Here is a 27588-nt window from a genome sequence, read left to right on the forward strand (position 1 = left end):
AAGGCCACAGGCTGCAGATCAGATCAGGCCAGTATAGTCCCATGACAGGTAGAACCAGAACTGATGCGGAGGCTGTGGGAAATGAATTTCAGCTCAGTGAAGAAACATTGTCTGTGCTGAAAGAATGGAGCAGACCTGCCCAGGGCCACCAGAAGAATCTTCCTTGACCTGATCACATCCTTTATCTGGAACGGTTCCTGCTGCTTATTTGTCTCTAAAGAAAACTCAAGCTCTTAGCCTGGCATTCTAAGCCCGCCCTGACATGCGCGGTCTCATTCCACTCCCCCAGACTCCACCTGGTGCGTGTGGGCCATGCCCCCTTCCCCAGGCAGGCTCTGCATTCTGCTGCTCTGAGCCTCAGCAAATTCTCTTCTCTCTGCTGTGTACCACTCCCTGCTTCTCATCTCCCCTCATTCAATCCTCCCCTGCCGCAAGTCCCAGCTCCTCCATGATGCCCGCAATCAGAAGGCCTTGCCCCCTCTTCTAATTCCTAGACTGCGTTATGGGTACCTCTCCCAGGAAACGGCCACTTCCTTCCCAGCTGTAGACCCAGGTGTATATGTGACCCTTCCCTATAGTGGTCAGTGCTTGTGAGAATATGGGTCACCCCTTGTTCATCCTCTCATCCAGCATGCGGCTCAGTGCCAGGATTCTAATGGATAAATGTTTCCAGAGACTTCTAAGGGGGAAGCTAAATGTCTTGTTCTTTCCTAGTAGCTCTCCTTCTTGCATTTATTTTTGGCTGATGTTTTTCTGCCTCCAATTCTAATTTGCTCCTTAAACCAGCTTCATGAGTTAGAAAGGACATTGATCCCTCATCCCTATTGTACATCAAGAGAAACTGAGGCCTAGAGGGTTTAGGTGGCTTATTTAAGGTCACTCGCTTAGAAAGTGGGAAACCCCACCTGGAATCTGGGTCCAGCCTTTTGCCTCTGATGCATCCTGGTTTCTTCTCCATGTCCAGCAGGTCATCCGTCCTCGCCACCTGTGGTGGACACCCTTCATGGCAAAGTGTTGGGGAAGTTCGTCAGCTTAGAAGGATTTGCACAGCCTGTGGCCGTTTTCCTGGGAATCCCTTTTGCCAAGCCGCCTCTTGGACCCCTGAGGTTTACTCCACCGCAGCCTGCAGAGCCGTGGAGCTTTGTGAAGAATGCCACCTCGTACCCTCCTATGTAAGCCAGGGGTGGCTGTGGCATGTGTCCGTGGGGATGTTCACCTCAAAGTGATGCAGGAAGGAGTCAAGGCAGTCCCCTGATGGGCTGATCCTTTGCTCTGGAATCCTTAAGATCATTGTAGATCCTTAAGAATATTCCAGAACTCTCACAGCATTCTGGAGTCCATTATTTAACACATGTTTATTGAGCACCTGCTGTGTGCCAGGGGTGTTCTGGGTTCTTGGGATCCATTAGTGAACAAAGCAAAGATCCCTAGGTTCGTGGAGCGTGCATTCTAGCAGCTGGACAGATAAGAACAGCATGCAAATTACTCCATGGGTCATGTGATATGTTAGAACGGGATAAGTGCCTTGGAAACAAAGAAGCAGTTGATCAGGTGAGGGAGTTCAAAAGGAAGGATCCCATGAATTCTGCTGTCTTGAACTTTCACATAGTTGGGGAGAGGGCTGGGCCAGGAAGTACTGAGGGGTCCACTCGGCAAGTGCTCAACTCTCAGGTGTGCCAATCCCTGAGGAGAACAATGGCAGGTGTGCCCATTCACCCTGGCCAATCTGGGAAGAAAAGCCCAAAGGTTCTCATTGGCCTCATCACCACTCCCTAGGGTACCAAGGTCCCTACAGGCATCAGAGCAGACCCTGCTCATCTTGGCAGCCAGGTGTTCGGAGGCTTTCCAGCAGCCCGCATCTGGCTGCCTTCTTTTCTTTGCTATTTTTTAAAAAATAATGTTTACTGCTTTTATTTTCTGATTGCAAATGTAATATATACTTATTACAGAAAATTCAGGAAATACAGAGAAGGAAAAGTAAGAAAATTAAAATCACATACAATATCCCACCACCCAAAAAGAACAACTATCAATATTTTAGATAGTAATGTTTTATGATATAATATTTTGTTTGTATTCCAGTTTTTTTGCCTGTTGCTATACTTTCCTCCTTTAAAAGGGAATGCTATATTGAGATAATTTGGATGCCTGCTTTGTTCATTAGAAGTAATTATGAGCATCATTCCATGCCATTAAATAGCACAGATTGACATTAACAGCTGCTTTACATTGTATTGAACCATAATTAATCTCCACAGGCTTTTACTTGGGGTCATTAAGTTACATATGATGTTTTCAATAATATAACATCATGAATGCGAAGCCTTATGCACATATATGAATATTTTAGGATAGCTGCTCAGAAATGACATTTCTGAGTCAAAGAGTATATACCTCTTGTTTGATTTCTCTCCCAAAATATTCCAACTACACTCCTCCCATTGATGTATGAACATCTCCATTTGGCAGATTCTTGGCAATGCTTGGGATTATTAAAAAATGTTTTTGGCTATTGGATAGGCAAAATAATAATAACAATAACAGCAATATTATTTTCCTCTTTAATTTGCATTTATCTGAAGACTAGTGAAGTTGAGTTCTTTTCCCTTTCCTCACATTGGAATGTCTTTATTATTATTATTATTATTATTGTTATTGTTATGCCTCTTGCACTTGGTGATCTGTAGGAAAATTTCCCAGGTTGGAAATCAAGAAGTCATCTTTGCTGGCTCTGATTATGTCACTTGACAGCTGTGTCATCCCAGAGTCTGAGTGCCTCAGTTTCCTCATGTACCTAGTGGGGGCGGTGATGACTGCCTTTTGGTACATTGAGGTCTGGGACTGTTGCTTATAGTATACTTGTGTATAAGCACCACATGGCATGGATCTTCTTGGCTATGTGATGTTGGTCAGGTTCTCTAACCTGTCTAGGCTTCAGTTTTCTCATCTGTAAAATGGAGATAATAGAACCTACCTAATGGGACTGTTCTGAGGCTTAAATGAGTTAATATACAAAAGGTACTTAAAACAGTGCCTGGAACACTGGGAGGACTCAATAACTGTTACCAATGTTCATCTATGTTGTATCCTCAAGATCTTTCATCAGGGCAACCACAGCAGCACTTTCCTGGGATAGGCAGATGGTAGAATCTTGGCATGTCAGGGCTGCAAGACCCATGTAGAAATCACTGCTCTCACTTAGACCTGGCAGATTTGGGACCCAGAATGTGAAAGGAATTCACCCAAGGTCATCCCATAAATGTGTGGGAGAGACAAAACTAGAGCACAGTTCTCCTGATGTTGTCCCAAAAAGATTTTACCCCTAAGACATTGCAAGAAATGTCACCTCCCAGGGAAGATCGTTGTATTGGTTTTCTTCCCTCCTTGATGCTGGGCGTCCCGAACGCTCCAGGAAGGGAAGAGGTGTGAAGCCCTTCTCACTCTGCTTGGTCTTAGGAGACCTTAGTGAGTCCCAGCGCCCCCACCTGAAGCCCCTGATAGCCTCCCACCCACTACGATGTCGTGAGTCTGTAAATATCAAGTCCATTTCCAGGCTTAAACCTCCCAGTCCAAGGCACTGCCCTAGAACACACCTCGCTTAGATCTGGCTGAACTTCAGGGGTTCTTCTTTCCCCCTCCCCAGGTGCACCCAAGATCCCAAGGTGGGGCAGTTAATCTCAGAGCTGTTTACAAACCGAAAAGAGAACATTCCTCTCAAGCTTTCTGAAGACTGTCTTTACCTCAATATTTACACTCCTGCTGACTTGACCAAGAAAAACAGGCTGCCGGTAAGCCATGGGATCCCCTGGTCAAGGCGTGTCAGCGCCAGCACCCCAGATCTTCTGGGGCAGACCAGAAGTGGGTGAAGGCAGCTTGGGGAGGGAGCTGCACAGGCCAGGATTGTTTCAGAGACCCCAGGGCCTCCACAGGAAACACTGGTTTTCCACACCTCAGTTTCCCCTCATGACACAGGGACTCTGGGGGAGTTTGCTGTGCATCTTTAATGAACATCTTAATTGTTCCAAGTTCCTTCATGCTAATAGAAGGATGATAATGATTACTTTGTTACTAGATTAAAAATCTGATATCCACAGTGGGTAAGACATGATTTTCAATAATGTTGGTGGTGGAAGGAACTTAGAGAAAAGCCAACACCCCAACTCTTCTTTTTCAAATAGAGAAACTGAGGCCCAGACAGGGAAGGAGAGGTCACACAATAGGGTAGTTTTGGCTCAAGTCTTCTGATCTTCAAATCAGTGCTTTCGACAGGGATTAGGGCATTGAGCTTTTATGTGGCCTTCTCCAGCACATCAACATTCATCTGGGGTAACTTTCACTGTCCAGGTACAGGTGTTGAGGGAAGAACATGGGACAATCTCAGAAGCATTTCCTTTTGCCTTTGGCCAAATATCTGGGATTTTTTTTACCTAATTTCCCTCCTTAATTGTCTTGGCAACGGCTGATGACCCAGTGAGTTAGCATTTCCCAAATAAATGAAAGGCAGGAGATGGGGCAGCCCGCCAGCTGCAGGTTGGAGGGTGGGGAGGGTCTGCTGGCAAAGGAGGCCACTCCAGGGTGTAAAAAGAAGGTGTTGTGTCCAGCCAGTCTCCCAGGGGCACCGTGGCATGGTGCCTAGGAGTGGGGGAGCAGGTCTGCAAACATGGGACTAGAAGTTGGCCCTACATGTGCTTTGTAAGACAAAGGAAGTGGGAGAAACGTTTACTCATTCATTCATTCATTCATTCACTCTTCTGTTGTGTACTCAGTGCCCCATATACACAGTTAGACCCAGGGCTTCAGGGAAAGGAGGAACATGATGCACTCCACGCAGCCCCTGCCTTCAAAGATCTTGCCATCTGGGCTGTAGAGACATATTCTCTCTTCAGCAGGTTATTGCAGGCCAGCCCTTGGGCTCAGCCTTCACACAAAGATGAATGCACACTCAGTCCTTCCCCAGGAGGCAGGCATGGATTAGATGTGTGGGAGAAACAGGGGCTCTGGGAACCTGGAGGCAGGAGAACCTCTAGGAATGGCCACAGGTTCCAGAACTACACAGTCTAGGTTTAAATCCTGGTTCTGCCTTTGAGTAGCTGGGCATTTCTTAACTTTTCTAAGCCTCTGTTTCCTCAAAATGAGAGTCACCACATACGGTCAGTCAAGGGTGACCACTAAGCTTGATCTTGGACCCTGGCTAAGTAGGCAGAGGCAGGATTATACCCTTACCCTAACAGTGGACTCACTGCACTGTGGCCGGCGCCTGCAATATGCTGGGCAGCTCAACACGTGAACTCTGGAGCCAGACCTCCTGGGTTAAAGTCCTGCTGCTACCACTTTTGAGTTGTAGGACCTTGGGCAGGTTAAGTGCCTCCATTTTCCCACCTGGAAAATGGGACATTATTAGTACCTACCCAATGTATAGTTTATTTTACTGTGCTTAGAACAGCACTTGGGGCATAGTTTATGTTACGAGTTCTTTTATATTTCATGAATAATATTATTACAATATTATTATTTTAGCCACTCTCACTTCTTCCCCACTATGTGGACTTTTAAAATGCAAGAACCTTGCGTTAGGAATTGTATCCATTCTCATCCTCCGGTATTAGCAGAGTCCCTGGCACATACTAAGTTCTCAGACAGTGTTAGTCCATTGATTAAAGGCATCCTGAAGGGGGTGGGTTTTAGGCTGGGCTCTGCAGGGTGGATAGGATTTGGGGATACAGAGAAACAGAGGAGGCATTTGAGGAAGAGACACCATCACAGGCACGTGTGCTTCTCGAGACAATCATTCATGCGCAGATAAGTTTAATTCACCAAGAGACAGTTAACTGAGATGAAGCTGAGATACAAGGGCTGCCCCATGGGTATGGTGAGTGCATGAACAGTCCAGGCTTGAGGGTGATGGGAATGAGGGGGAAAACATGACATCCTTAGCCTTTACTATGCCCATGATGATGTTCTCAGCGTGAAGAGCCTTGGGAGGAGGAAGTACTGGAGGCTGGGTAGAAAGGAAGGGGCAGCTGGTGTGTGCAGTAGGGTGGTGGCTTGGGCCCCAGTTGGGAGAATTTTGGAGGCGAGAGACTGCCTTTTGCAACCTTGCTGGGCACTGGTGAATTTTGGATAACATCCTTCTTCACTTGTGAAAAACAGGTAGGTCACCAAATAAGACACCGTCTGAGTGCTCCCTGGCTCTGCGTCCTGTAACTGGTATGTTGCTTCCTCCCTGCCCAGGTGATGGTGTGGATCCATGGAGGGGGGCTGGTGGCAGGCATGGCATCAACCTATGATGGGCTGGCCCTTGCTGCCCATGAAAACGTGGTGCTGGTGACCATTCAATATCGCCTGGGCATCTGGGGATTCTTCGGGTAAGAAATGAGACTCTCCTCACTGCACTTTGGCCCCCAGCACGAGGATGCCAGCCCTCAGGGGAGCTTAGCTAGGTTCCACAGTAAGGCATCCAAGCCTCGTCATAATTGGACACTACCTACCCTCTCACTCCCCAGCCACACTCATCCACTTGCCTCTGAGCTTTTGCATGTGCTGTTCCCTCTGCCTGGAATGCTAACTCTACCTGAAGAACTCCTCTTCATCCTGCAAGACCCAGCCCCCAGTTACCTCCACTGAAAGACTCATCTCCTTTTCATCTGTGCTGCTCCCACACATTGCATTTCTCTGTCATGGCAGCTAGCATGCAGCCCAGCTGTTGAAGGTTGACACATCTGACTTCTCATGGAAAGGAGGGAAGGGGCAGAGTCATACAGGGAGCTCAGGGCATATTGTGGGTGAAGGAATGGGGGCTGCAGAAGGTGGGGTGTGGGAGCATCTGACCCCTTCCTGTAGGAGTGTTGGGACCCACTCACCCCATTTTCTGCTTGAAATTTGGCAAGTGCGGGAAGCAAGGATGGAGTCTTCCCATCAGGTCTCCGTGGGGACAGGAGTCAGATCTCCTTCAAGGTGTAATTACTATGAACCTTTTTTAAGTGTTAACATCCCAGCACCTCAATCCCTAGTGAGTGATGGGAGGGTTGTGGGAGGGATTCCACTCACTGATGAGAAAGCCTAGGGAGATGGAGGTTGGGTTCTGGTCTACCCATCAGCAAGGCATCCCAGGCCAGTCTTGGTGGTATCACCTTCATCCCTGTCAGCCACAGCCTGTGTCTCTGCTCCCCATTACAATAAAGCTGCTTCATGATCTCTCTCCACTTCCTCTCCTCCGTGTGTCTCCTCCACCCATGCCAGTCAGGTTTCTTTCTGAACACACCACTAGGCTGCTCTCATTATGGTCACCAATGACCTCCCCCTGCGCTCCACCCAACCTCACAGGACTTCCCAGCAGCAGCAGATGGCCGCTCAGCCTCTGTGACATGCTTCCTTCCCAGCCCCTTTCCTGGTGCCCCCTCCTCCCTGTCCACAGGCCTCTCTTGTCTCTCTCTCCCTCCCTACTAATTCCCAGTGATCCCAGGGAGCAGCCCAGAGCCCCTGTTTCCAGTCCACCTCACCTTTGAAGCCCACAGGCGTCACTCACTGCCTCTTCCCTGCCCCTGGCTGTTTAAAGGGTGCCCCACTCTTCCTATGGACAAGCTGAATCCTTGACTCCCACTGCCCCTCTCCAACAGAGACCCCCTCCTCCTCTCACCATACCTCCACTCAGCTGCTGCTGCCACATCCTCCCTTGGGCTCAGGAGAAGGCCTTGTGGGCAGCCTGGACTCTCTCTTTTCTCACAACCCTCTTGGCTCCACCTTCAGAATCCACTCAGAACCCACTACTTTGCACCTCTTCCCTGGCTCCTACCCTAGCCAAAGCCTTCTGTCTGTCACCTTGATTATGATCTTAAGACTTACTTTCAGATCTCTGCCACTTTCATACTGAGGCTGAGTCGCACAGTACCGAGAGTGATCACTTAACATGTGCGTTGAATCATGTGATGCCTCTGCACAAAACCCTGCAGGGGCTTCCCATGTTCCCTACCATGGCAGCCGAAGTTCTTGCCAGGGCTCCAGGGCTCTCTCTAGCTGCACCTCCTGACCTACACTTTCTTTCACTGGGCCCCAGGCCCTTTGCACTTGCTTTTTCTTCTGCCTGGAATTCCTTTCTTTGGATATTTACAAGGTTCATGTGCTCGTTGTGCTTGTTTTATGAAGGTCTTTGCCTCCAAAACCTCAAATGCCACTGCCTCCAAAAGGCCTTCCCTGATTGGGATCTGAAATGGCACCCCCTGTCCAACCCCTGTTTTTACCATTGTTCCATTTTATTTACCTCAATGCACTTTGACTACCTGACATCATTATATTCTCTCTATATATCTGTTTATCTGCTTGTGATCTGTAGTGGGAGCTCAGTGTCATCACAGGTTTTGCCTGTTTTGCTCTCAGGTGTGCTCTAGCTCATAGGACAGTGTCTGGCATATAGTAGATGCTCAGTAAATAGTTGCCAATTGAATGAATGTAGAACCATACATCACCACAGTGCTGTACTAATGAAGGCAGGGTCTCAGAGATGCTGAAGCCCAGCCTTATTCTTAAAGGCTTATTGATAGCCCCCAGCCGCATCTGTAGTCCTGAAAGTCCTGCCATGATATCTCTGCTCCCCACCCTCAACCTGTTCTCTTCCTTACAGCACAGGGGATGAACACAGCCCGGGGAACTGGGGTCACCTGGACCAGCTGGCTGCCCTGCACTGGGTCCAGGACAACATTGCCAGCTTTGGAGGGAACCCAGGCTCTGTGACCATCTTTGGAGGGTCAGCAGGAGGAGAAAGTGTCTCTGTTCTTGTGAGTGTTCCTGGCACCGGGCCCAACCCCAGGCTTGATGTGATGCTGATGAGATCTCTTGGACACTTGTCAATCCAGCTATGCACACTTCTGATTACAATACCTAGTCTCAGGACTGGCCCTACTCACTGCCCAGCATCAGGGGATGGAAAGCTAAAGACCAAGCTCTCCTTGGCCCCCAGGAAGCTCAGAGCTCAGCTTAGTGTCCGGGGGTCATATGAATCTCTAGTTGCAGCCTGCAACGGTGGCATTCTCCTCTTCTAGCTTGATTGAACTCTCTCTCTCTCTCCCTTTCTCTCTCTCCTTCCCACTCATTTTAACATAAGGACTCACTTCCCTTCTCTTGGGAAGTAGGGATAGGCATAAATTATGAGTAAGGGCAGGCAAAGACAAGAGGTGGACAGAGGTCATTGTTTAGCTTAAACCAGAACTATGAGTGGAGGGGACATGGACACTGAGCAGGCTGGGAATTCCTCTAGGGTGGTCTGATGGCTGTTCCATGCCCAAGAAGGAGGCAACAGTTTCTGTGACTGTGGGACCCGGTCGGCTAGGGGAGGCGGGTGAGAGGAAGGAGGGATGGAGCTGGGGATGGGGAGGGATGGGGCAGGGGTTGTGGGTCACAGACACAACCTGGGGTGTGAGGGGTCCTCCTGTGGTTGGGGATTGGGTGCAGGAGACACTGGGGGAGCTGGGATGAAAAACCAGATGAGAGGTGCCGGGAGCTGTAGGAAGACTTCTGCCTGCCTCGAGGTGGGCAGAGGGTCAGCCCACTACTGGATTCCTCAATCCTGTGTTGGTTTTATAGTGGGGTAGATCTAGCCTGGAAGAGCGAGTGAGTCACTGACCCCACTCCTGAGCATGAACTCTCCTCCCCTTCACTCTGCTGTCAGGTTTTGTCTCCATTGGCCAAGAACCTCTTCCACCGGGCCATTTCTGAGAGTGGCGTGGCCCTCACTTCTGTTCTGGTGAAGAAAGGTGATGTCAAGCCCTTGGCTGAGGTAGGTCTCCGGCTGGTACGTCTCCGGCTGGACACCCCCACCCCCTTGGCTCTATGCTCCTGAATCCTCAGGGATCTCTCTTGTGGTCGGTTGTAGCTAATGTTCTCCTAGAATCACTGAGGCACCAATGGCTGAGCAGGAAGGGCGAGGAGACACCTTGATCAGCGTCCCAGTTTCACAGCCCGGCAAACCGACACAGGGCTTGGAAGGGATTTGCCAAGGGCAGCAGGTGATTAGGGCAGAGCTGAGACTCCAGCTCATGGCCCTAGCAGCCAGTACAGTGCCCTGTCTGTGACCACACTCCACCTATGTGCCAGGGCCTGGTGCCATGTTGGGCAGTGATGGTGTCTTGTGTCTCTCAGGGTCTGAGTTCTGTGGACCCACTTGTGGGCTGTGGGCCTGAAGCAGTTCCACACTGAGCGCCTGATAACCAGGGTTGGTTCCTGGAGAATTCACTCATTGATTCATTTGTTCACACAACAAAACTAGGTGACTAAGTGGAGGCAAAAACAAGAAATGGGCAGAGGTCATCCTTTGGCTCAAAGCCAGATGTCCATGTGGAGGGGACATAGACACTGCATGGCCCTATGTGGCTCTGCATTCTAGCCAGACACCCAACAGCTCCCCAAGCTTCTGCTATAATGTAGGGAATAGATGAATAGCTACAGAATGACACAACTAGAAAGTGTCACCTATGACAAGAGCAGTGAAGGTGAGGTACTTGCTGCCACAGCAGAATCTACAGAAAGCATTGAGTCCTGGGGCAGGAAGAGGTTACCAGGGAAGGCTTGCTGGAAAAGTGACCAATGAGTCAGGAGCAAAGAATGTCCAGGGAGTGGGAGCAGCTCATGCGCGTGCTGTGGCAGGAGGACGCATCCCAATCGGGAGGGAGAGACAGAGACAGAGCCGATGGGGCCAGAGCAGGCAGAACAGGCAGAGCGTGGCGAGTACTGAGAGTGGGGACGTTGGGAGGGGCCACCCTGCACAGGACCCTGGCAACGATTTTGTCATCATCTGGAGAGTGGTTGAAAGCCAAAGGAAGAGGTGATCAATAGGAATCCAGACCTAGGCTGAGGATCGCCCACTGGAGCCAGTGGCATGGAGGATTTCGGTAGATTTGAAAGCTTGTTTGGGGAAAGCATCCAAATTTAAAGGGCTGGTACATAGGAGGAGAGAAAATGGGGATGCCAAGAATTTTTAGAATTTTTGAGAATTTTTTAAGAATTCATTGGTTATAAGCAACAGTTGCCCATCGACCAGACTTAAGTCAAGAAGGAGCATTAGCCTGGTGTGGTGGCTCATGCCTGTAATCCCTGCAATTTGGGAGACCGAATGAGAAGGATTGCTTGAGCCCAGGAGTTTGAGACCAGCCAGGGCAACAAAGTGATACCCTGTCTCTACAAAAAAAAAAAAAAATATTTACGCTGGTCATGGTGGTGCAAGCCTGTGGGCCCATCTACATGGGAGTCTGAAGAGGGAGGATCACCCAAGCCCAGGAGGTCTAGGCTGCAGTGAGCTGTGTTTGCATGATGGCACTCCAGCCTGGGCAACAAAGCAAGACCTTGTCTCAAAATCTTGTTTATAAACGGAGAATTAATTTTTCAAGGAAATAGAGGTCTGGGATGAGGCTGGGCTTTGTGAAAAAACACGAAACAGAAATTACAAAATGATGGGAATCCTAGACTCTCTTATTCTTTTCCCTGTTTCTCTCCTCTGTCTCTCTCTCTGTCTTTCTCTCTCTCGCCCTCTACTTCCCCCTGTTTATTTATTCGAGAAACACCCTGGGCATTGATTCTGTCCCAGATCCTGCACGAGGCTCTTGGGACATGTGCACTCGCCCTGGCCCCCCCACCATGGAGCCTGCCTGCTCTCCCTCTGTGCCCTTCTTTCTGGCTGCACTTTGCTTCCAGTCCGCATGAGCACCCTATCTGCCCCTGAGCTTAAGGACTCTCCTTTGGTTCCAGAAAGTAGTCAGGCTGTCTTTTCTGTTGTGAAAAATGAGCGTTTTTACATTAGCAGCTCTCCACCCTGATTCCAGGTCACTTAGGAGAGAGGCTCACTGTCTCGTCTGTGCTTCAGTGTCCCTCGATTCTTAGAAAAGAAGGAAACCAGAGTGTGCTTGGCAGACTGACCCCAATCCCCAGGACAGGCAGAAGGCAGCCTCTCCCTCAGGAGGGCTTTTTTTATTTTAATATTTTTTACATTTTTTAAAGTTGGAAAGAGGTTCTTGGTGCATTAATTGGTGTTGCTCTGTGGCTTCACTTAGGACAAAGGTGAACAGACCATCACTCATGGCCAAATCTGGATCTGTGCCTGCATGGCCCTTGAGCTAAGGATGGTTTTTTAAATTTTTTGATGATTGAAAGGAATCAAAAGGAGAATAATATTTCATGAACCATAAAATTATATGAAATTCAAATTTCAGTGTCCATAAAGGAAGTTTTCTTTGAACACAGTGACACCCATTCATTTACCTCATGTCTATGGCTGTGTTTCATGTCAACAGCAGTGTTGAAGTTGCAGCAGAGACCACGTGGCCCACACAGCCTCCAATATTTACTATTTGGCCTTTGATGGGCACATTGCCGACCTGTGCCCTAAAGAGTCGTGCTTGATTGCTGCTTGGGACTCTAGTACACAAATGTGCAGGTGGAAACTCCTGGCTGTGAAACCCCGTCTATGTCTTGCAAAGGATGACACCCTGGTTTTTTTCAGAACTCACCTTTAAATCACATTCGCTACCTTCTGAAGCACCTCTGTGTGAACCATCTTGTCTAGGCCTCCTACAATTCTGCACATGTTTATTGTGTGGGAGACATGGCACTCTCCCACATGTGTTAACTCATGAGGTAGGTGCAGTCATTATTCCCATCCATGAGTGGAGAAACCAAGGCCCGAAGAAATCAGGTGGACTGCCTGCAGCCTAATGGCTGGTAAGTGGAACAACCAGGATTTGAAAGCAGACAAGGAAATTCAGGATTCCATGCTCTCTATCCCAGCTCCACCTTGCCTTTCATGACACAGTCAGCTTGAGATGATTATGTCCGTTTCAATGGAGATAAGGTAGCAGAGATGAGAGATTACATAATTGACCCATGTTACAATTGAGATTAGTAACAGAGGCAACGATCTGTGGGACCTGGAACCCACACCCATGGGTCTACAGTATCTTCTGCTGCCCCCTGCCACTGGTACAAGTTAGGCTTAGGATAGAATGCCACTTTCCATGTTGATGGAGGGAAGAGACTTCGCTCTTGAACCCTGTTGTTGCCTGTGATTTTGCAGCAAATTGCTATCACTGCTGGGTGTAAAACCACCACCTCAGCTGTCATGGTTCACTGCCTGCGACAGAAGACGGAAGAGGAGCTCTTGGAGACGACATTGAAAATGGTAGGTTGCCTGTTCCCGTAGCCCAAACCCTGTAAACTTGGTCCCAGACTTCTTCATTTCAGCGGTCCTCTTGCCCTGGGACAGTTACCTGGGACAATTTCTCAAGTCTCGGTAGTCTCAGTATCTGAATGGGGAATCTAATTTGTCCTTTTTAATCATAAAATGGCACAAATGTATAAAAAGAAAGTCAAAAAATAACATGATAAAGAATTGACCAAATTTACTATTTGACGAAAATTTAATATTTTGCCATTCTAGTTTTCAGATGTATTTTTGAGAAACTAAACATTACATATTCCCAGGGGACACCATCATGCTGAATTTGGGGGATGGAGATATTAAGCTCAAAGATTTTCAGAAAGATGTCACAAGTTATCTTGGTTGACTTAGAAACTGTCTGTATTAGACCTGGTGGTGGTCCAGTTATATATATTTTCTGAGACTCTGACTCATTTATTGTTCTAGGATAGTCATTTGTCCACTCAATCATTAATCCATCTACTATGATCTTCTTATCCATCTGTGTGTTCACTAATTCATCGCTTTCACTTATCTATTTTTATCAATCTAATATCAACCTGTTCGTAACTTTTTATGTATGTATTTTCAATCCATCCACCATTCATGGATCATCCAGCCACCTTATTTCTTAACTCTATCACCCATTCCTCCAAAATCAACAATCCAGTTATCACCTATCTGCTAGTTTTCACCCATCTATTCATTTATACATCCAATTCAACTGTACTCCATGCATTGACCAACTCCATCCATCCCTCCATTGATCTATCCATCCATCCATGCTAAGTATGTAGGGGTGGGTGTTAGAGGTAGAGAAACAGACATGGCATGTACACAGTCCCTGCTCACAAGGAACTATCCAAAGAGAAACACATTCACATACTTTGCAGGTTGAGTATGGTGGCAGCACAGAGGGGAAGCATTCATTGTAGTCATCAGGGATGCTTCACAGAGAAGGCGGAGGAGCCAGATTTGAGACCAGACAGTGGAATTCGGGAGTTCATGCCGTTAACCCTGACTCCATCTTATCTTTCCTGAGAAATTCAGCTTTCAGATCATTGTGCCCATTTTAACAGAGGTAACAAAGACAGATAAATTTTGTAATTGGCCCATGTCACAGTTCAAATTAGTCACAGAGGCAACACTGTGGGACCCAGAACCCACACCTGTGGGTCTAGAGTATCTTCTGCCGCCCCTGCCATCCTCACATATTAGGACCTGGGGACCTTTAGGATTGATGGATGGCTGTGGCAGTCTCTCATCACAGGGAAGCCCAGCAGGACAAACACCCAGAGGACACAGCACACAGCACCCAGGGCCATTGGGAACTATTCCCTTTGAGGGAGAAGAGTGTGAATTCCAAGCTCAGGAGTAGCCTGGACTCTCTCTTTGGACCTGAGGCTACTCCTGGGTCCCAGGGCCGGCCTCTACCACTGGACTCTGCTTGTGTTTCCATGGGTTGAGTCCAATGTGGTCTTGGTGCTTAGGTCTTGGTTCAGTCTCTAAGTGACCAAAGTGTTCAAGGAATTGAAACACAACTGTTTTCTAACGCCAGGAAGGAGGCAAATATTCCAGCAATTCTGCATGTGGCATCAGAGGACCCAGCTTAAAAGGGAAGAGTTGAATCTTTGGGAAAACCCATCCCTAAGATCCTGGAACATCCTTTTGAGTTTTTCTGAGATCTTGTGGAAGTGCTTCCATGATTACACATTGCCTCCAGTATGCACACATGCAGACACACAGACAAACACACATAGACACACACAGAGAAACACATACAGGCACACACACACACACAGACACACACAGACACCCACACACACAAAGAGACACACACACACACACACTCCTGGCTAGTGGGACTACAATCCTTAATGGAGGGACATGCACTGGTTACATCCTGAGCACAGGTCAGATCTTGGAACTACAATGCAACACTACAGTCACTGCAATCTTGGTGAACACACACCAAAGAGAAGCATGGGGTAGGGTGAGTCTCAGTGAGCTTGCATGAGTCAGGCTTTCTGATAGGAGATGAGGAAACTCCCTTAAGTGCCTTGAACAGAAAAAGAAATGTGTTGCAATAGCATCCTCGTGTAAACTGAAAATCTCAGGAGTTGATGGCTTCAGGCATGGCTGGATCCAGATGATCATAGGATATTATTGAGAATCTACCATTCTCTATCCTTCAGCTTTGCACATTTCTGTATTGGTTTCACTCTTAGGTAGATGCGTCTCCTCTGAAGGTTAAAGACAACAGCACTCTGGACTTATGTTCTATCTGCTTAAAAACCCTGTTTCTAAATAATTCCTGCAAAAGTTTTGGGGTAAACTATTGGATTGACATGGGTGTATGCCCATCCCTGAACTAATATTCATGTTCAGGGAGATGGAGCACCCCAGGTCACATATAGATATATGAATTCATGGAGTGATGGGAGAAGAAGGAGGTCTCTGAAGGAGAATTGGTGGGTTCTTCCCAGGTGAAGAGGAAGGGGAGAGGGATGGGGGGCCAGGCAGCCTCAACCAGCGGGGGTCCTCTCCAGAGCTCCATCGACCCTGGCTCAGAGTCCCCGGCCTGTCTTCCCCATGCTGATGCCCACCCCTCCCTGATATGCCTTCACCCTGTGCTTAGGCCTAGCAGAGCCAGAGTCCTGCCCACTTCCTTTCAGCCCAGCCAGCTTGGCACCAGGAGGGAGAACCTGACACCCCTGTTGCCCCACTCACCCAGCTCAGTGTTCTCCTGGGAAACCTCTCGCCCACATCCTCTGCCTTTGTCTTCACAGAAATTCTTATCTCTGGACTTACAGGGAGACCTCAAAGAGGTAAGGACCTTTTGTTTCTGGATTACGGGTTTTGAGTCTTAGCACCTTTAAGTTCCAATTAACTGTGAGTGAAAGAATCCCCTCGCAGATGGTTATAGTAACTCCTGTGTGTTTGTTGCCGAGGCCCAAAGAGGGGTAGTGACTCACCTGGGTAACACAACCAGGAAGACTAGTGGCTGGCCTGGAACCTATTTTCCTGACTCCCAGTCCAGTGCTCCCAGGCATCACCTCTGTGTGCCCTGGGCTCTGCCCACTCCCCTGCTTTTTTACATTTTTTACTCCCCAAAATGGCACTATGGAAGAAGGCTGAACCAGAATCTTCCACTCTCAGGAGGCAGAGATAACAGCGATGATTAGCCATGGAGGGAGGAAGCCTAAATCTCAGTCCAAGCACACTCGCCTCCTCCCAGCACACAGGAAACTGCAACAGTATTCTCCCAATCTCCTCACCCCCACCCCCACCTCCCAATGGGTTGACAGTTTCTGGTGACATCACCTCTGACGAATCTTACAATCCTGTCCTCTCTGCTGCCTCCCTGGAGGTCGCAGCACTCTCCTAAATGGTCATGGGTGGAGTACATGAGATTCATTCAGCAAAGACTTAATAAACACTTCCTATGTGCCAGGACTTGTTTAGGAGCTGGGGATATAACAGTGAAAAAAGAAAGACTCCCTACCCTCTTGGGACCTTCCATTACAGTGCAAGGACAGTGCAATAAAAAAGCAAATCAAGTATGTATTCTGTTTGATGGTGTGCAGCATTAGGGGATAGAGTTTGCGGGTGGTTTCAATTTAAGTAGCAGGATCAGGGAATGGCTCAATGAGAAGGTGGCATTTGAGCCAAGCTCTGGAGGAGGCAGGAAGCCAGCTGTCAGGAAACTTGGAGAAGCCTATTCCAGGCAGAGGGAACAGCCACGGCAAAGACCCTGATGGATGTGGCCGGTCTGGCTGGAGAGGACTGAGAGTGGGGACAGACTGGCTTGAGGCTAAAGAGGTAACGGGCAGTGGGAGAGAGATCAATTAAAGTACTTGGATTTGGATTCAGAGCAAGATGGGAAGCCTTTGGAGGTTTTGAACAGAGGAGTCACATGTTCTTAGATCTCACAAAGGTCTCTGCCTCCGGTGTTCAAATAGACTGTAGGAAAGGGGCAGAGTGGATGCAGTTGACCAGCTGGGCAGCCACTGCATTGCCGTAATCCAGGCAAGGGCAAGGGCTCCTGGCTGCTTAGACAGGGCTGTGGCAGTGGGGATGGGAGGAGTAGTTGGAGTCTGGATATCTTTGAAGGAATAGCTGACAGGATTTGCTGATGGACAGGATGCAGCGGGTGAGAAAGAGAGAGGAGTGGAGGACGCCCTGAGTTTTCTGACACAAGCAAGATTATGCCCACACAGGGCAGCCACTTGCAAACTCTGAGTGGACAACAGCAATCACTTGTCATTGTTGCTGATGGCAGTCTTCCTGCATTGCTGCTGCCCAACTGGGGCTCTCCTGTCTCTTGCCTCAACTTTTATCCTCTTCTACTTCACCTCCCCTCCCCATTTCCATGTCTCATGGTGCAGCCAGACTGGCCTTCCTTAACAGAATTAGAGCACGTCACCCCCACTTCTTAAAAGCCTGACCTTCCTTATGAGACAAATCCCCTTCCCTCCATGGAGTTAGTCCTTCAAAACACACCTGCGTGCACACTGTGTGCCAGACTGTGCAGAAGGTAGGCTCTGCACCTGTCCCTCCCTCTAGACCCTGCCCCACAGCATTTCTCCAAGCCCAGAACTCTTGGTTGTTTCTGGAATTTACCCTGCACAGTGACACCTATGTCCTTTTGCTCATGCGGTTCCCACTGTTTAGAAATTCTCACTCCTTTCCTCACCTGTCAATACCATTCACTGCCCAGAGCCCACCGCAGGCGGGCGGCACCTCCTCCACGTAGTCTGCCCTTCATCTTCCTTCCAGAGAGGCTTCTCCTCTTTCCGGCCCCTCACGGCAGCCCTGCCTGAACTGCACATCCTCTCAAGGCACCCAGATTTGCACCCCAATCCTGTTCTGTGTCGTCAGCCATATTGGATTAGGATCTGATCTTGTCCAGCTAGGTCTGGTCCACTTTTCAGAACATCTCCCCCAAGGCAGTCCGAACTAGCTTGTCATTCATTGGCTTTTGTAGAGCAGACCAAAGGTCCCGGAAGCCATAGGATCTCAAAGGCTAGGAATTGTCCAGTTCCATCTGATATCCAGGAGGGAAACACAGCCCATGGGGCGTGGAACTGGGAAGATGGCAGAGAGGACTGGTGTCTATGAGAGGGACCCACAGCAACCTTGCTAACAAGTAATACCTAACAGTTATTCAGCCTTTCCAGACACCAGGTGCTGTGCTAAGTATTTTACATGTGTTCAGCCATTTAATTCTCACAATAACTCACCTCTTAGATGAGAAAACTGAGGCCCAAACAGGTGAAACTCCCAGCCAGTAAGTAGCAGAGCCAGGCTTCAGATGCAGTTAATCTGGTTTCAAAGTCCATGCTCTATCTTAGCAACTACACCATTGTGACTAAATATGAAATATAACTGTACCCAGAACCAGCTGCCCTGATGGCAACGCGTGAGTCAGACTCTCTCTAATCTGTGACCACATAAAAATTATTCATTAAAGGTAAAACCTAAAATTAAGACATGGATCAATATACTGTGAGTTAATCACTGATTCTTTTACTCATGATTTTCTCTCTAATAGGGAATCACATCCTAGTCTAGGCTCCTTGAGTGATGAGGATTCAGTACTTCCTCAAAGCCACCCGTGGATCAATAACAGCTCTTGTTTAAATACAGATAGATAGCATAATCTCTTCCTCATTAATCATGGATTCTGTGTTTATAAATTCACCTGCTTGCTAAAATGTCCTTATAACCCCCAAATCGATACTGGTGGCACTTTCATGGTCACACACAGGCAGGTACAGAGCAGGGGAAGCTGGATTTGCATGATGGGCACATTCCATCTGAGATCCGGCAAGGCAACCTCTCTCTCCTTGTTTCATCTCTGATGTTTACAAGTGTCCTCTTCGCGGTCTATTTAGTGCCGTGTGTTCTACGTTTTTGTGCTTTTTGTGGTGATGTCACTGTTTAGAGTGGCCCCAAGAGTAGCGCTGCTGTCTGGCGTTCCTGAGCTATACAGGCTGTGCTGTGCCTTACGGGGAAGGCGCCTGTGTGAGACAAGCTTGGATGAGGCAGGAGCTGCAGTGCTGCTGGCCGTGCATTTGGTGTTGAAAAATCCACATAATAGCACATTTAGAAAAAGGAGAAGGAAATTGGCCGATTCATACATGAGGCTGTGATGGAAAGGGCTAAAGTAACACCTATTGTGTGGGATGGAGCCGTGGAAGTCTCTTGCAACAGAAACCCACACATAAAAGAAGGTTGATGAAAATGTTGTGGCCAGAGGTTTGCAAAAACCTAACCCAGTATTTCCCCCTTGAGTGATGACTCTGTATTCTCTAATTCAGCACTCACGGGAGCTTTATCGAAAACAACTGCTGGGACTACCGAAAATCAACTGTGGACACAAAGAGGGAAATGCATGCACTTCAAATTGAAATATATAGACATGTAATTTTATGTAGATAATATATGTATTTCAATCTGAGTGAAGATTTCTTCCTCTCCTCATCATCTGACCAGTGTCAGCCTCTGCCTGAAGTTCTACCCCTGAGTCACACAGACCTACCCCCTTAAGTTAGGACCCTGAGTATGTGCAGCCGTGGCCCATGGCCATGCCGGTCTGTGGTACTGGTCTCACCCTCAGACAGGAAGAGTTGGGGACATGGGTGTGACTAGGGAGGGAATCACAGGTGCTGCACTTCTCTCTTCCCCAGAGTCACCACTTTTTGGCCACCGTGATTGATGGGGTGGTGCTGCTGAAAACACCTGAAGAGCTTCAAGCTGAAAGGAATTTCCACACTGTCCCCTACATGGTCGGAATTAACAAGCAGGAGTTTGGCTGGATGCTTCCAATGGTGAGAAGGTGCAAGCCTCTTGGAGGGACTCACCCACCACCATCAGCCCTCATGTCTCTAGTCCCAGAAGTGCTTCCCTCTCCGAGCCACACTCTGAGTCCTGGGCAGCTGTTCCCTTCAGCAGGAGTTAACATTTCCATGGAAATCTTCTCCAGGAGGGCACAGTTGTCACCGGGATATCAGGGCCCTGGGATCCCCTCTCCCCAGACTCTCTGATTATCTTCCTGTTGAAGAATCCTGAAGTGTCTGTGCTGGGAGGGCCAGTAGAGAAAATAACTGTGCAGATGGGAAAACTGAGGGGGCCTAGGAGGGGAAAGGAGTTGAGGAGTCTGGAGAGGCAGTCGGGGGCTTGCCGGCTTCCTACCTCGGGCTGGGTGTGCGTAGTTCCCCTGAAAATCACTCATGCTCTTCATCACCTCATTGAAAATATCCAAAGAAAGTGCCTTCTTCTTGAGTTACCATTGACTTCTAGGGAACAGCAGACATCAGGATCTACTTGAGAGTGGAGGGTCAGAGGAAGACGAGGATGGAAAAGCTACCTAATCGGGTGCTATGCTCAATACCTGGTAACAAAATAATCTGTACAGCAAACTCCAGAGACCCAAATTACCCATGATCAAACCTGCACAGGTACCCCCAAACCTAAAATAAAAGTTGGAAACAGATAAATGGAAAAAGTAATTGAGTTCTAAAAGTAAAGAAGCGTTCTCCTTCCAGTTGAAGATAAACAAAACTGACCCTTGTTAAAGCAGTAGGACAGGTTTATTCAGTAATATGATTGCAATAGGGGAAATAGTCCAGCGTGGACTGGACTCACATCCCCAAAACAAAAGCCTGGTGATGTTTCATAAGCCAGGGGCGCCAAGGGAAACACGCTGTGGTCTGTGGGGAGAGGCTTGGTCCATGTGACTAGACCACCTGGATGTCTTCATCCTGGCTCACCTGGGGCAGAAACAAACTCCGCTTATCTTTAGGACAGGAAGCCATGCGTTAGACTGCAGGAAGAACCCACTGAAGTCAGGCTCTATTCTTTCCACAGGGACTGGGAAGATCAAGAGTGAGCTCCCTGAATGTTTGCATTGCAAAGAGAAGGCTCTCAGGTCCCCCAGGAAACAGGGTTGGGTGATAGATTCACATCCCAAACGACAGAGAAAGGGTTTATTATTGCAGGCTTTCTAAAGTAACTGCTCTATTTGGGTCCAGGGGACATCTGCTTTTCTCTAGGTTTTCGCTGGAGCAAGAGTAAATTATCCTGGCAGAGTTGAGCCTTCACAGGCAGGCATGTTAAGGATGCTGTGGTCATTCTAGGGACACAGCCTTAAGCTGCTAGAAGTGAGGCTAGAGTTTGATTGAGTCTGTAAGTGCAGAGGTTCCAGAAGAGTTGTTATGTGTGTAGAGATGTGAAGTTCACCCCTCAGAAGGATTTCAGAGGTTATACCAAAGACCAAAGCCACGAAGGCAGGATCTAAGGCTTTCTGTGTCATCTGTGCCAGGTGGGGGTACTTGGGAGGTCTGTGTCCTCTTCCCCAGAGCCCTCTATTCCACACTAGCCTGGCAGAAACATTCCCTCTGTGTGTCACTGACCACTGTAGAGATCCCAACCACACACACACACACACACACACACACACTGCAAAACACTGTCACAGCTTCTCCAATTTTTTTTTTTGTAATCTTTGTAATGCTTGAATTTCTGGATATAAGCCCGTTTGATTCATTAATTTTGCCCATTTCAGTAAAAACCCATGCCCCTGAAAGCCCAACAAAATTTGAGGACCTTCAGACTGTATTGGTTTGGTTGGGTGGTAAGTTTGTTTCTTCTCATTAATTCCCAGTGACTCATAAATGCTTAACTTATTTTTTTTAAACAGTTGATCAGCTATCCACTCTCCAAAGGGAAACTGGACCAGAAGACAGCCATGTCACTCTTATTGAAGTCCTATCCTCTTCTTGTAAGAACCTAGGAATCACGGGAATTGGCTGAGACCCAGAGAGGGACAAGGACTTGCCCAAATCATAGAGCAATTAAATGGCAGAATGAAGACTGGGACCTCAGGGTTTCCCCCATCTTTCCACCTTTCCCGCTTCACTTTCCACCCTAGCAGGGAGTTGCACAGGGCTTGTGAGTTTCACCACTGAGATAGGCCTTCCTGGTGGGCTGGAGAAGCTACATTGCTCACCAGGGGGTGGTGGTCACTTTATTGATCTATTTTAGCACATTCCTAAGGAACTGATTCCAGAAGCCATTGAGAAGTACTTAGGAGCAACAGACGACCCTGTCAAAAAGAAAGACCTGTTTCTGGACTTAATGGGGGATGTGCTCTTGGGTGTCCCATCTGTGATTCTGGCCTGGAACCACAGAGGTACGTCCCAGAGGTTGAACAGGGGAGGGACATGAACCCCACCAGCTTCTGTATCTGACCCACTTACCTCCCAACATAGACAGACATGGAAACAGCCGAGGGTCAGGCCTCAAAAGCTGATTCCATATGGCATGGGATGAGGTGCTGTCTTATTTTGGTTTATTCCAGCAGAAGACTGTGAGAAAAAAAATCCAGAGGCAAGAGCTTTTTTTAAGGTGATGATCCCAGATAACAGCAGTAGGGAGGAGGGGAAGTGAGAGAGGAAAGAGATGGAATCCAATCCATGATGTGTTGCCAAGGGAGTATCCTCTGTGGACAACTGGAGCTGGGAAACTCGTGGAAACACGGAGAATACAGCACTCTTGGGCATCCCATCTGAGTGGCAAGGGAGCCGGGTATTTATCCACCAGCTTCTACTGGTCATTATTTGAAGGTTCTTGCAAGGAGTTGTTTATTCCCTATGACTTTGTCCTGCTGCACACAAGGGCAGAGTAGTCTCTTGTGAACAGACAAAGGCCTCAGGCTGGGAGCTGCAGATGCTGGAGGTGGAAGTCAGGCTGGCATGCCCAGGAAGAGGGGATATAGGTGAGACACTGAAAGCATCTGCTGCAAGGGCTCCATGCCTGGAGTTATCATGGGACATAGGGCTGCTGTAGGACAAATATTGAAAGATGAGTCTTGGAAGGTTTTTAAGGTCCAAGCTGGCTGCAAACAAGTTTGTTAAGTATTGGAGCTGAAGAAACAGTGGGAGCCCTGCATGGGATCCAGAGGGTTGTCTAGGACCAAGAAGACCAAAAGGAGGAGCCGGGGGGGTGTGGGGGAGGTGGTCTGGAGAATGGCAATGTCTGAGGCTGGCTTTTGTCTATCTCAGTGTGTGCAGGAACATGCAAGCACAGGGCCAGGACAGGGTCTATGCAGGACCTTCTACCACTGACCCAAGGCTGTGTGGGTGGGGCGTGAGGTTAGGGATGCTTGGGCTCACCTCTAGAGAGAAGTATCCTTTCCTGGGTGCCAACTAGAGGAGGCTCACAGGACTCTTTCTTCCAGCTCTCACTCGCCTAGTCTGCAAGCCAGGAAATGTCCTCTCTCTAACCATGCTGGAAGGGTTTTTAAATTTAGAACTTCATAAGCATGATAAAAACTAGCTAACACTGATCTAGCAGGTGCCCTGACACACCTTTGCACAGGAAGGGGCAGGTACTCATAACCCTGATTTCTTCACAGAGTCTTGATAAAACCATTTAACCAAGACCACTGGAGTTGAATCTGTTCCTTCTTAAACTTGGCCTTGCCCCATGCTCTACGTCTGATCGACATATAGAGTTCCCGTCTCCATCTTCTGCTGGTTTGAGCAATACTGAACCTCTGTTCTTCGTCGGATTTCCCATGACTTTAAGTTCAGGGTTTTTTTTGTTGTTTGTTTGTTTGTTTTTGCCAGGACTACACAGATTTTATCTACTTTCACTTATTGTTGTCTCACTCTTTTTGATGAAAATAACATTTCTGAATATAAAATTAATATGTTAAATTATAGAAAGTTTCAAAAATATGGAAACACAAAAAGAAGAAACTAGGTATCACTCATAATTCCACTACCTGGAGGCAAGTGCTATAAATTTTTTGTGTTTTCATCTAAAGATTTTCCATGTCCTATATAGTTTAAAAATCAATTTTATATTTTGCTTTTGTTCATAGAACACTATGTTGTGAGGATTTTCTCAATGTTGATACAAACTCATCAAAGCATTCCTTATTCCATCAAATGGCTGCATTAAATAGACTTTAATATTCCTATCCTATTAGACATTTAGCCTGGCTGCTCATATTCTGATGCTACAATAACACTGAGCTCAGCCTAATGTTTATAAGTCTCTAACCACATGTCTAATAATTTTCTTAGGATTATTTTTAGAAGTGAATAACTAGGCAGGACCATAGAAACGTTTTAGAACTCTGAGCAAATATTGCAAAATTGCATTCCATTGCATAAGAAAATGGATTTCTTTTTTTTTTTTTTTTTTTTTTTTTTGGGGATGGAGTCTCGCTCTGTCACCCAGGCTGAGAGCAGTGGCATGGTCTCGGCTCACTACCAGCTCTGCCTCCCGGGTTCACGCCATTCTCTTGCCTCAGCCTCCCGAGTAGCTGCCTGCCACCACGCTCGGTTAATTTTTTGTATTTTTAGTAGAGACGGGGGTTCTCCGTGTTACCCAGGATGGTCTCGATCTCCGGACCTTGTGATCCGCCCACCTCAGCCTCCCAAAGTGCTGGGATTACAGGCGTGAGCCACCACACCCAGCCAATAATGTGGATTCTCTTTCTCATTTGGGATGCTAAGGTTAAAAATTAACATAACGCTGCCAGTTTCATAAACCTTCTCCACCAATAAGAAGCACATCAGCTAGCATAACACTGCCAGTTTCATAAGCCTTCCCCACCAACAAGAAGCACATCAGCCTGTTTTAATCTGCATGTCCTCCATGACTAGCCCTCTCATTGTCTCTGCTTCTCTTATTATGTCTAATTGTCATTACCCAAATCTGTGCGCTACTTTCCTCTGAAGACTTGTGTTGTGATAGTAAGAATTGTATAAATATCAATGGCTTTAGCCAAAGAGTTTTACAAAGTACGTTTTGGGCAGCATGCTGCCTGTAATAAGTTCTATCATTCACAAAAGCTCTTTCTTCTATGGTTGGCTCTGAGTTTCTTTGGAAAATGTTCGAGGGGCAAAGGCAAGGTCAAACCCTCCTTTTAGCAAGTTTTGTTTGACCTTGAAGCAGCCATTTAACAGGTGGATTACGGAGCCACAGAAGGATGGCATCTTCCCAGGTGCGCTTCCTGCTGAGCCGAGGGTGCAGCGCAGGAGGCTGACAAAGATGAGTGAATAGATTACTCTTCATTCTCACATTGAAATGACATGTGCGGGTGGGGCGTGAGGTTAGGGATGCGGGAGCTCCCGTTGTTAAATCCTTTTGTGAACGAATTTTTAATGATGTTAAGAAATGATGGCTGGAGGTGGTGGCTCTTGCCAACACTCTCAGCATTTTGGGAGGCTGAGGTGGGAGGATTATGAGAGCCTAGGATTTCAAGATCAGCCTGGGCAACATAGTGAGACCCTGTCTCTACAAAACAATTTAAAAGGGAAATGATTATAGTGTACTACAAAATACCATATATAATATCATCCCAAGTTAAATACATAAAAGAGAGATATGCTAAAATAAAAAAGAAGCATTCTCTGAGTGGTAGAGTTATGAGTGATACTTCAAATTTGATTGTTAAAATTGGTTTTTAAATTATATAGGATATGGGAAAATTTTAGAAGGAAATACAAAAAATGCATGGCCCTTGCCTCAGGTAGTGGAATTATGAGTGATATCTAGTTTTGCTTTATGCGTTTCCATATTTTTGTTTCTTCTAATTATTCCTAATTGTTTTTATTTTCCAAATTTCTTACTGTACCCAAAGGGGAGGACATTGTAAATTTTCTCCACCAGCCTGGCATTGCCCTGACTCTTTCCGTCTTAGTGTCACTTCTCAGTGGGTATCATGACCAGTGCAAAGTGCTGAGGCACAGGGCCAGGCGGCCCACGAGGTAGCCCTGAAGGGGCAGCGATCTGTGGCTCCAATGAGCCAATCATTGGGAAACTGGCATCTTCTTGGGGCTGGGACAGGAGAGCTTTGTTGGTGGGAGAGGAGGGCAGAGCCGAAGGAGAGAGGCCAGGGGAGAGGCAAGGTCACCCTTGCTCAGCGCCTTCTTTTCTCTGCCAGGGCTTTACTGCCTTAACACCCTAACACTCCCAGGCCAGGCAGGCAGCAAGACACATGGGGACAGTGAGCTATAAAGCAAGTGAGTGCCGCAGGTTCCTGAGACACAAGAGGCAGATTGTTCCCTCTCTGCATATGTTTGTATTTAAATAGCCTCATGTTCAGACAAGCAACTTGGATTTGCTTCAGTCTTCTCAGGATGGGTGAGAAAAACACTGGAAATGCTCAAAACGAGGCAGAACAGAAGACACCTGTCATGGTGGAGATGGCATCCAAGTGAATGAACGCGAGTCTGTTATCAATGAATTATATCCGGTGTAACCAGATGCAGAGAGATTGTCTTGTGTGAGAATGCACCAGCAGGCAAAGGGGTTTACGAGGCAGAGTCAGGGTCCCTGCACCGGCAGCTATTTTAAATGAATTGACCCAGGGTTTCCACATTCATTCATTAAACATTTGTTCATTGAACAAATATTTGGCTCTAATTCCGCTTCCACCTCAGACAGCTATGCAGCCCGGAGCACATCACTGAGCTTTCCTGAGACTCTGTTTCTCTACTGTGCTGACAGCCAGAGGTTTCCTGCAGAGCTGGAGACCTTGGTAGCCTCCAGGTGTGTGTCTGGCAACATGAACTGTGCATGAATCCTTGTCTTCTCAGATGCTGGAGCACCCACCTACATGTATGAGTTTCAGTACCGTCCAAGCTTCTCATCAGACATGAAACCCAAGACGGTGATAGGAGACCACGGGGATGAGCTCTTCTCCGTCTTTGGGGCCCCATTTTTAAAAGGTAATGCTCCTTCCTGTCTGTGAGCTAGGAGTTAGAGACTTGGGTTCCAGTCTTGGTGTGGTGGCCTTCAGCAATTTTGTCCTCTCCTGGTCTTAGTTTCCTGATTCTCTATAACAGGGTTGAATGTCACTGGGTTGTCCGCCGGCTTCCTCCAACTCTAACACATGTGAGGAGGGATGTGTATTCATGTGCCCTCTGCACAGACACTCAGAATCCCGCTCTGTGACATCAAGACAGGTGGTGGTGGGGGTCTCCTGCAGGATTCACTATGACAGGGTTGAATGTCACTGGGCTGTTCCCCGGCTTCCTCCCGCTCTAACACACCTGAGGGAGGATGTGTATCATGTACCCTCTGCCACAGACACTCAGAATCCTGGGCTGTGTCATCAACAAGATAGACGGTGGGACACATGCGGGGCCCTGCTCTAGGTTGAGAAGCCACCAATCAATTTCCCTCTCCCAGGAGCGCTGAGACAGTGAGTGAGGGTGAGGTTAGAATTGGTGTTAACCCTAAGTCAGGTCTAATGTGTGCCTGTTTGTCTTTCTGTCTGTCTCTAACAAAAACTCATAAACCTTTCCACTTAGTACATTTAATAATTGTTGATTTAGAATTCACAGGATGTATGAATTTGGAACAGGAGAAGAGAATATTTTTTATAT

General features: G+C 47.6%; 1 protein-coding gene across 2 annotated transcripts in view; it reads left to right on the forward strand.

Moving 5' to 3' along the window:
• LOC101149966 (liver carboxylesterase 1) overlaps positions 1 to 27588 on the forward strand; it is a 32854-nt gene that overhangs the window by 3117 nt on the left and 2149 nt on the right. Inside the window, exons 2-12 of one of the 2 annotated variants that reach the window (XM_055364674.2) lie at positions 965 to 1172; positions 3644 to 3788; positions 6232 to 6365; positions 8618 to 8771; positions 9662 to 9769; positions 13055 to 13159; positions 15967 to 16005; positions 19870 to 20010; positions 21882 to 21962; positions 22226 to 22373; positions 26797 to 26928. In XM_055364674.2, coding sequence (XP_055220649.2) covers positions 965 to 1172; positions 3644 to 3788; positions 6232 to 6365; positions 8618 to 8771; positions 9662 to 9769; positions 13055 to 13159; positions 15967 to 16005; positions 19870 to 20010; positions 21882 to 21962; positions 22226 to 22373; positions 26797 to 26928 — 1395 coding nt within the window. The remainder of the gene's footprint in view (positions 1 to 964; positions 1173 to 3643; positions 3789 to 6231; positions 6366 to 8617; positions 8772 to 9661; positions 9770 to 13054; positions 13160 to 15966; positions 16006 to 19869; positions 20011 to 21881; positions 21963 to 22225; positions 22374 to 26796; positions 26929 to 27588) is intronic. The other variant, XM_055364675.2, reaches the window with a different exon arrangement.

Source organism: Gorilla gorilla, chromosome 18 (assembly GCF_029281585.2).
Source record: "Gorilla gorilla gorilla isolate KB3781 chromosome 18, NHGRI_mGorGor1-v2.1_pri, whole genome shotgun sequence".
NCBI classification, from domain to species: domain Eukaryota; kingdom Metazoa; phylum Chordata; class Mammalia; order Primates; family Hominidae; genus Gorilla; species Gorilla gorilla.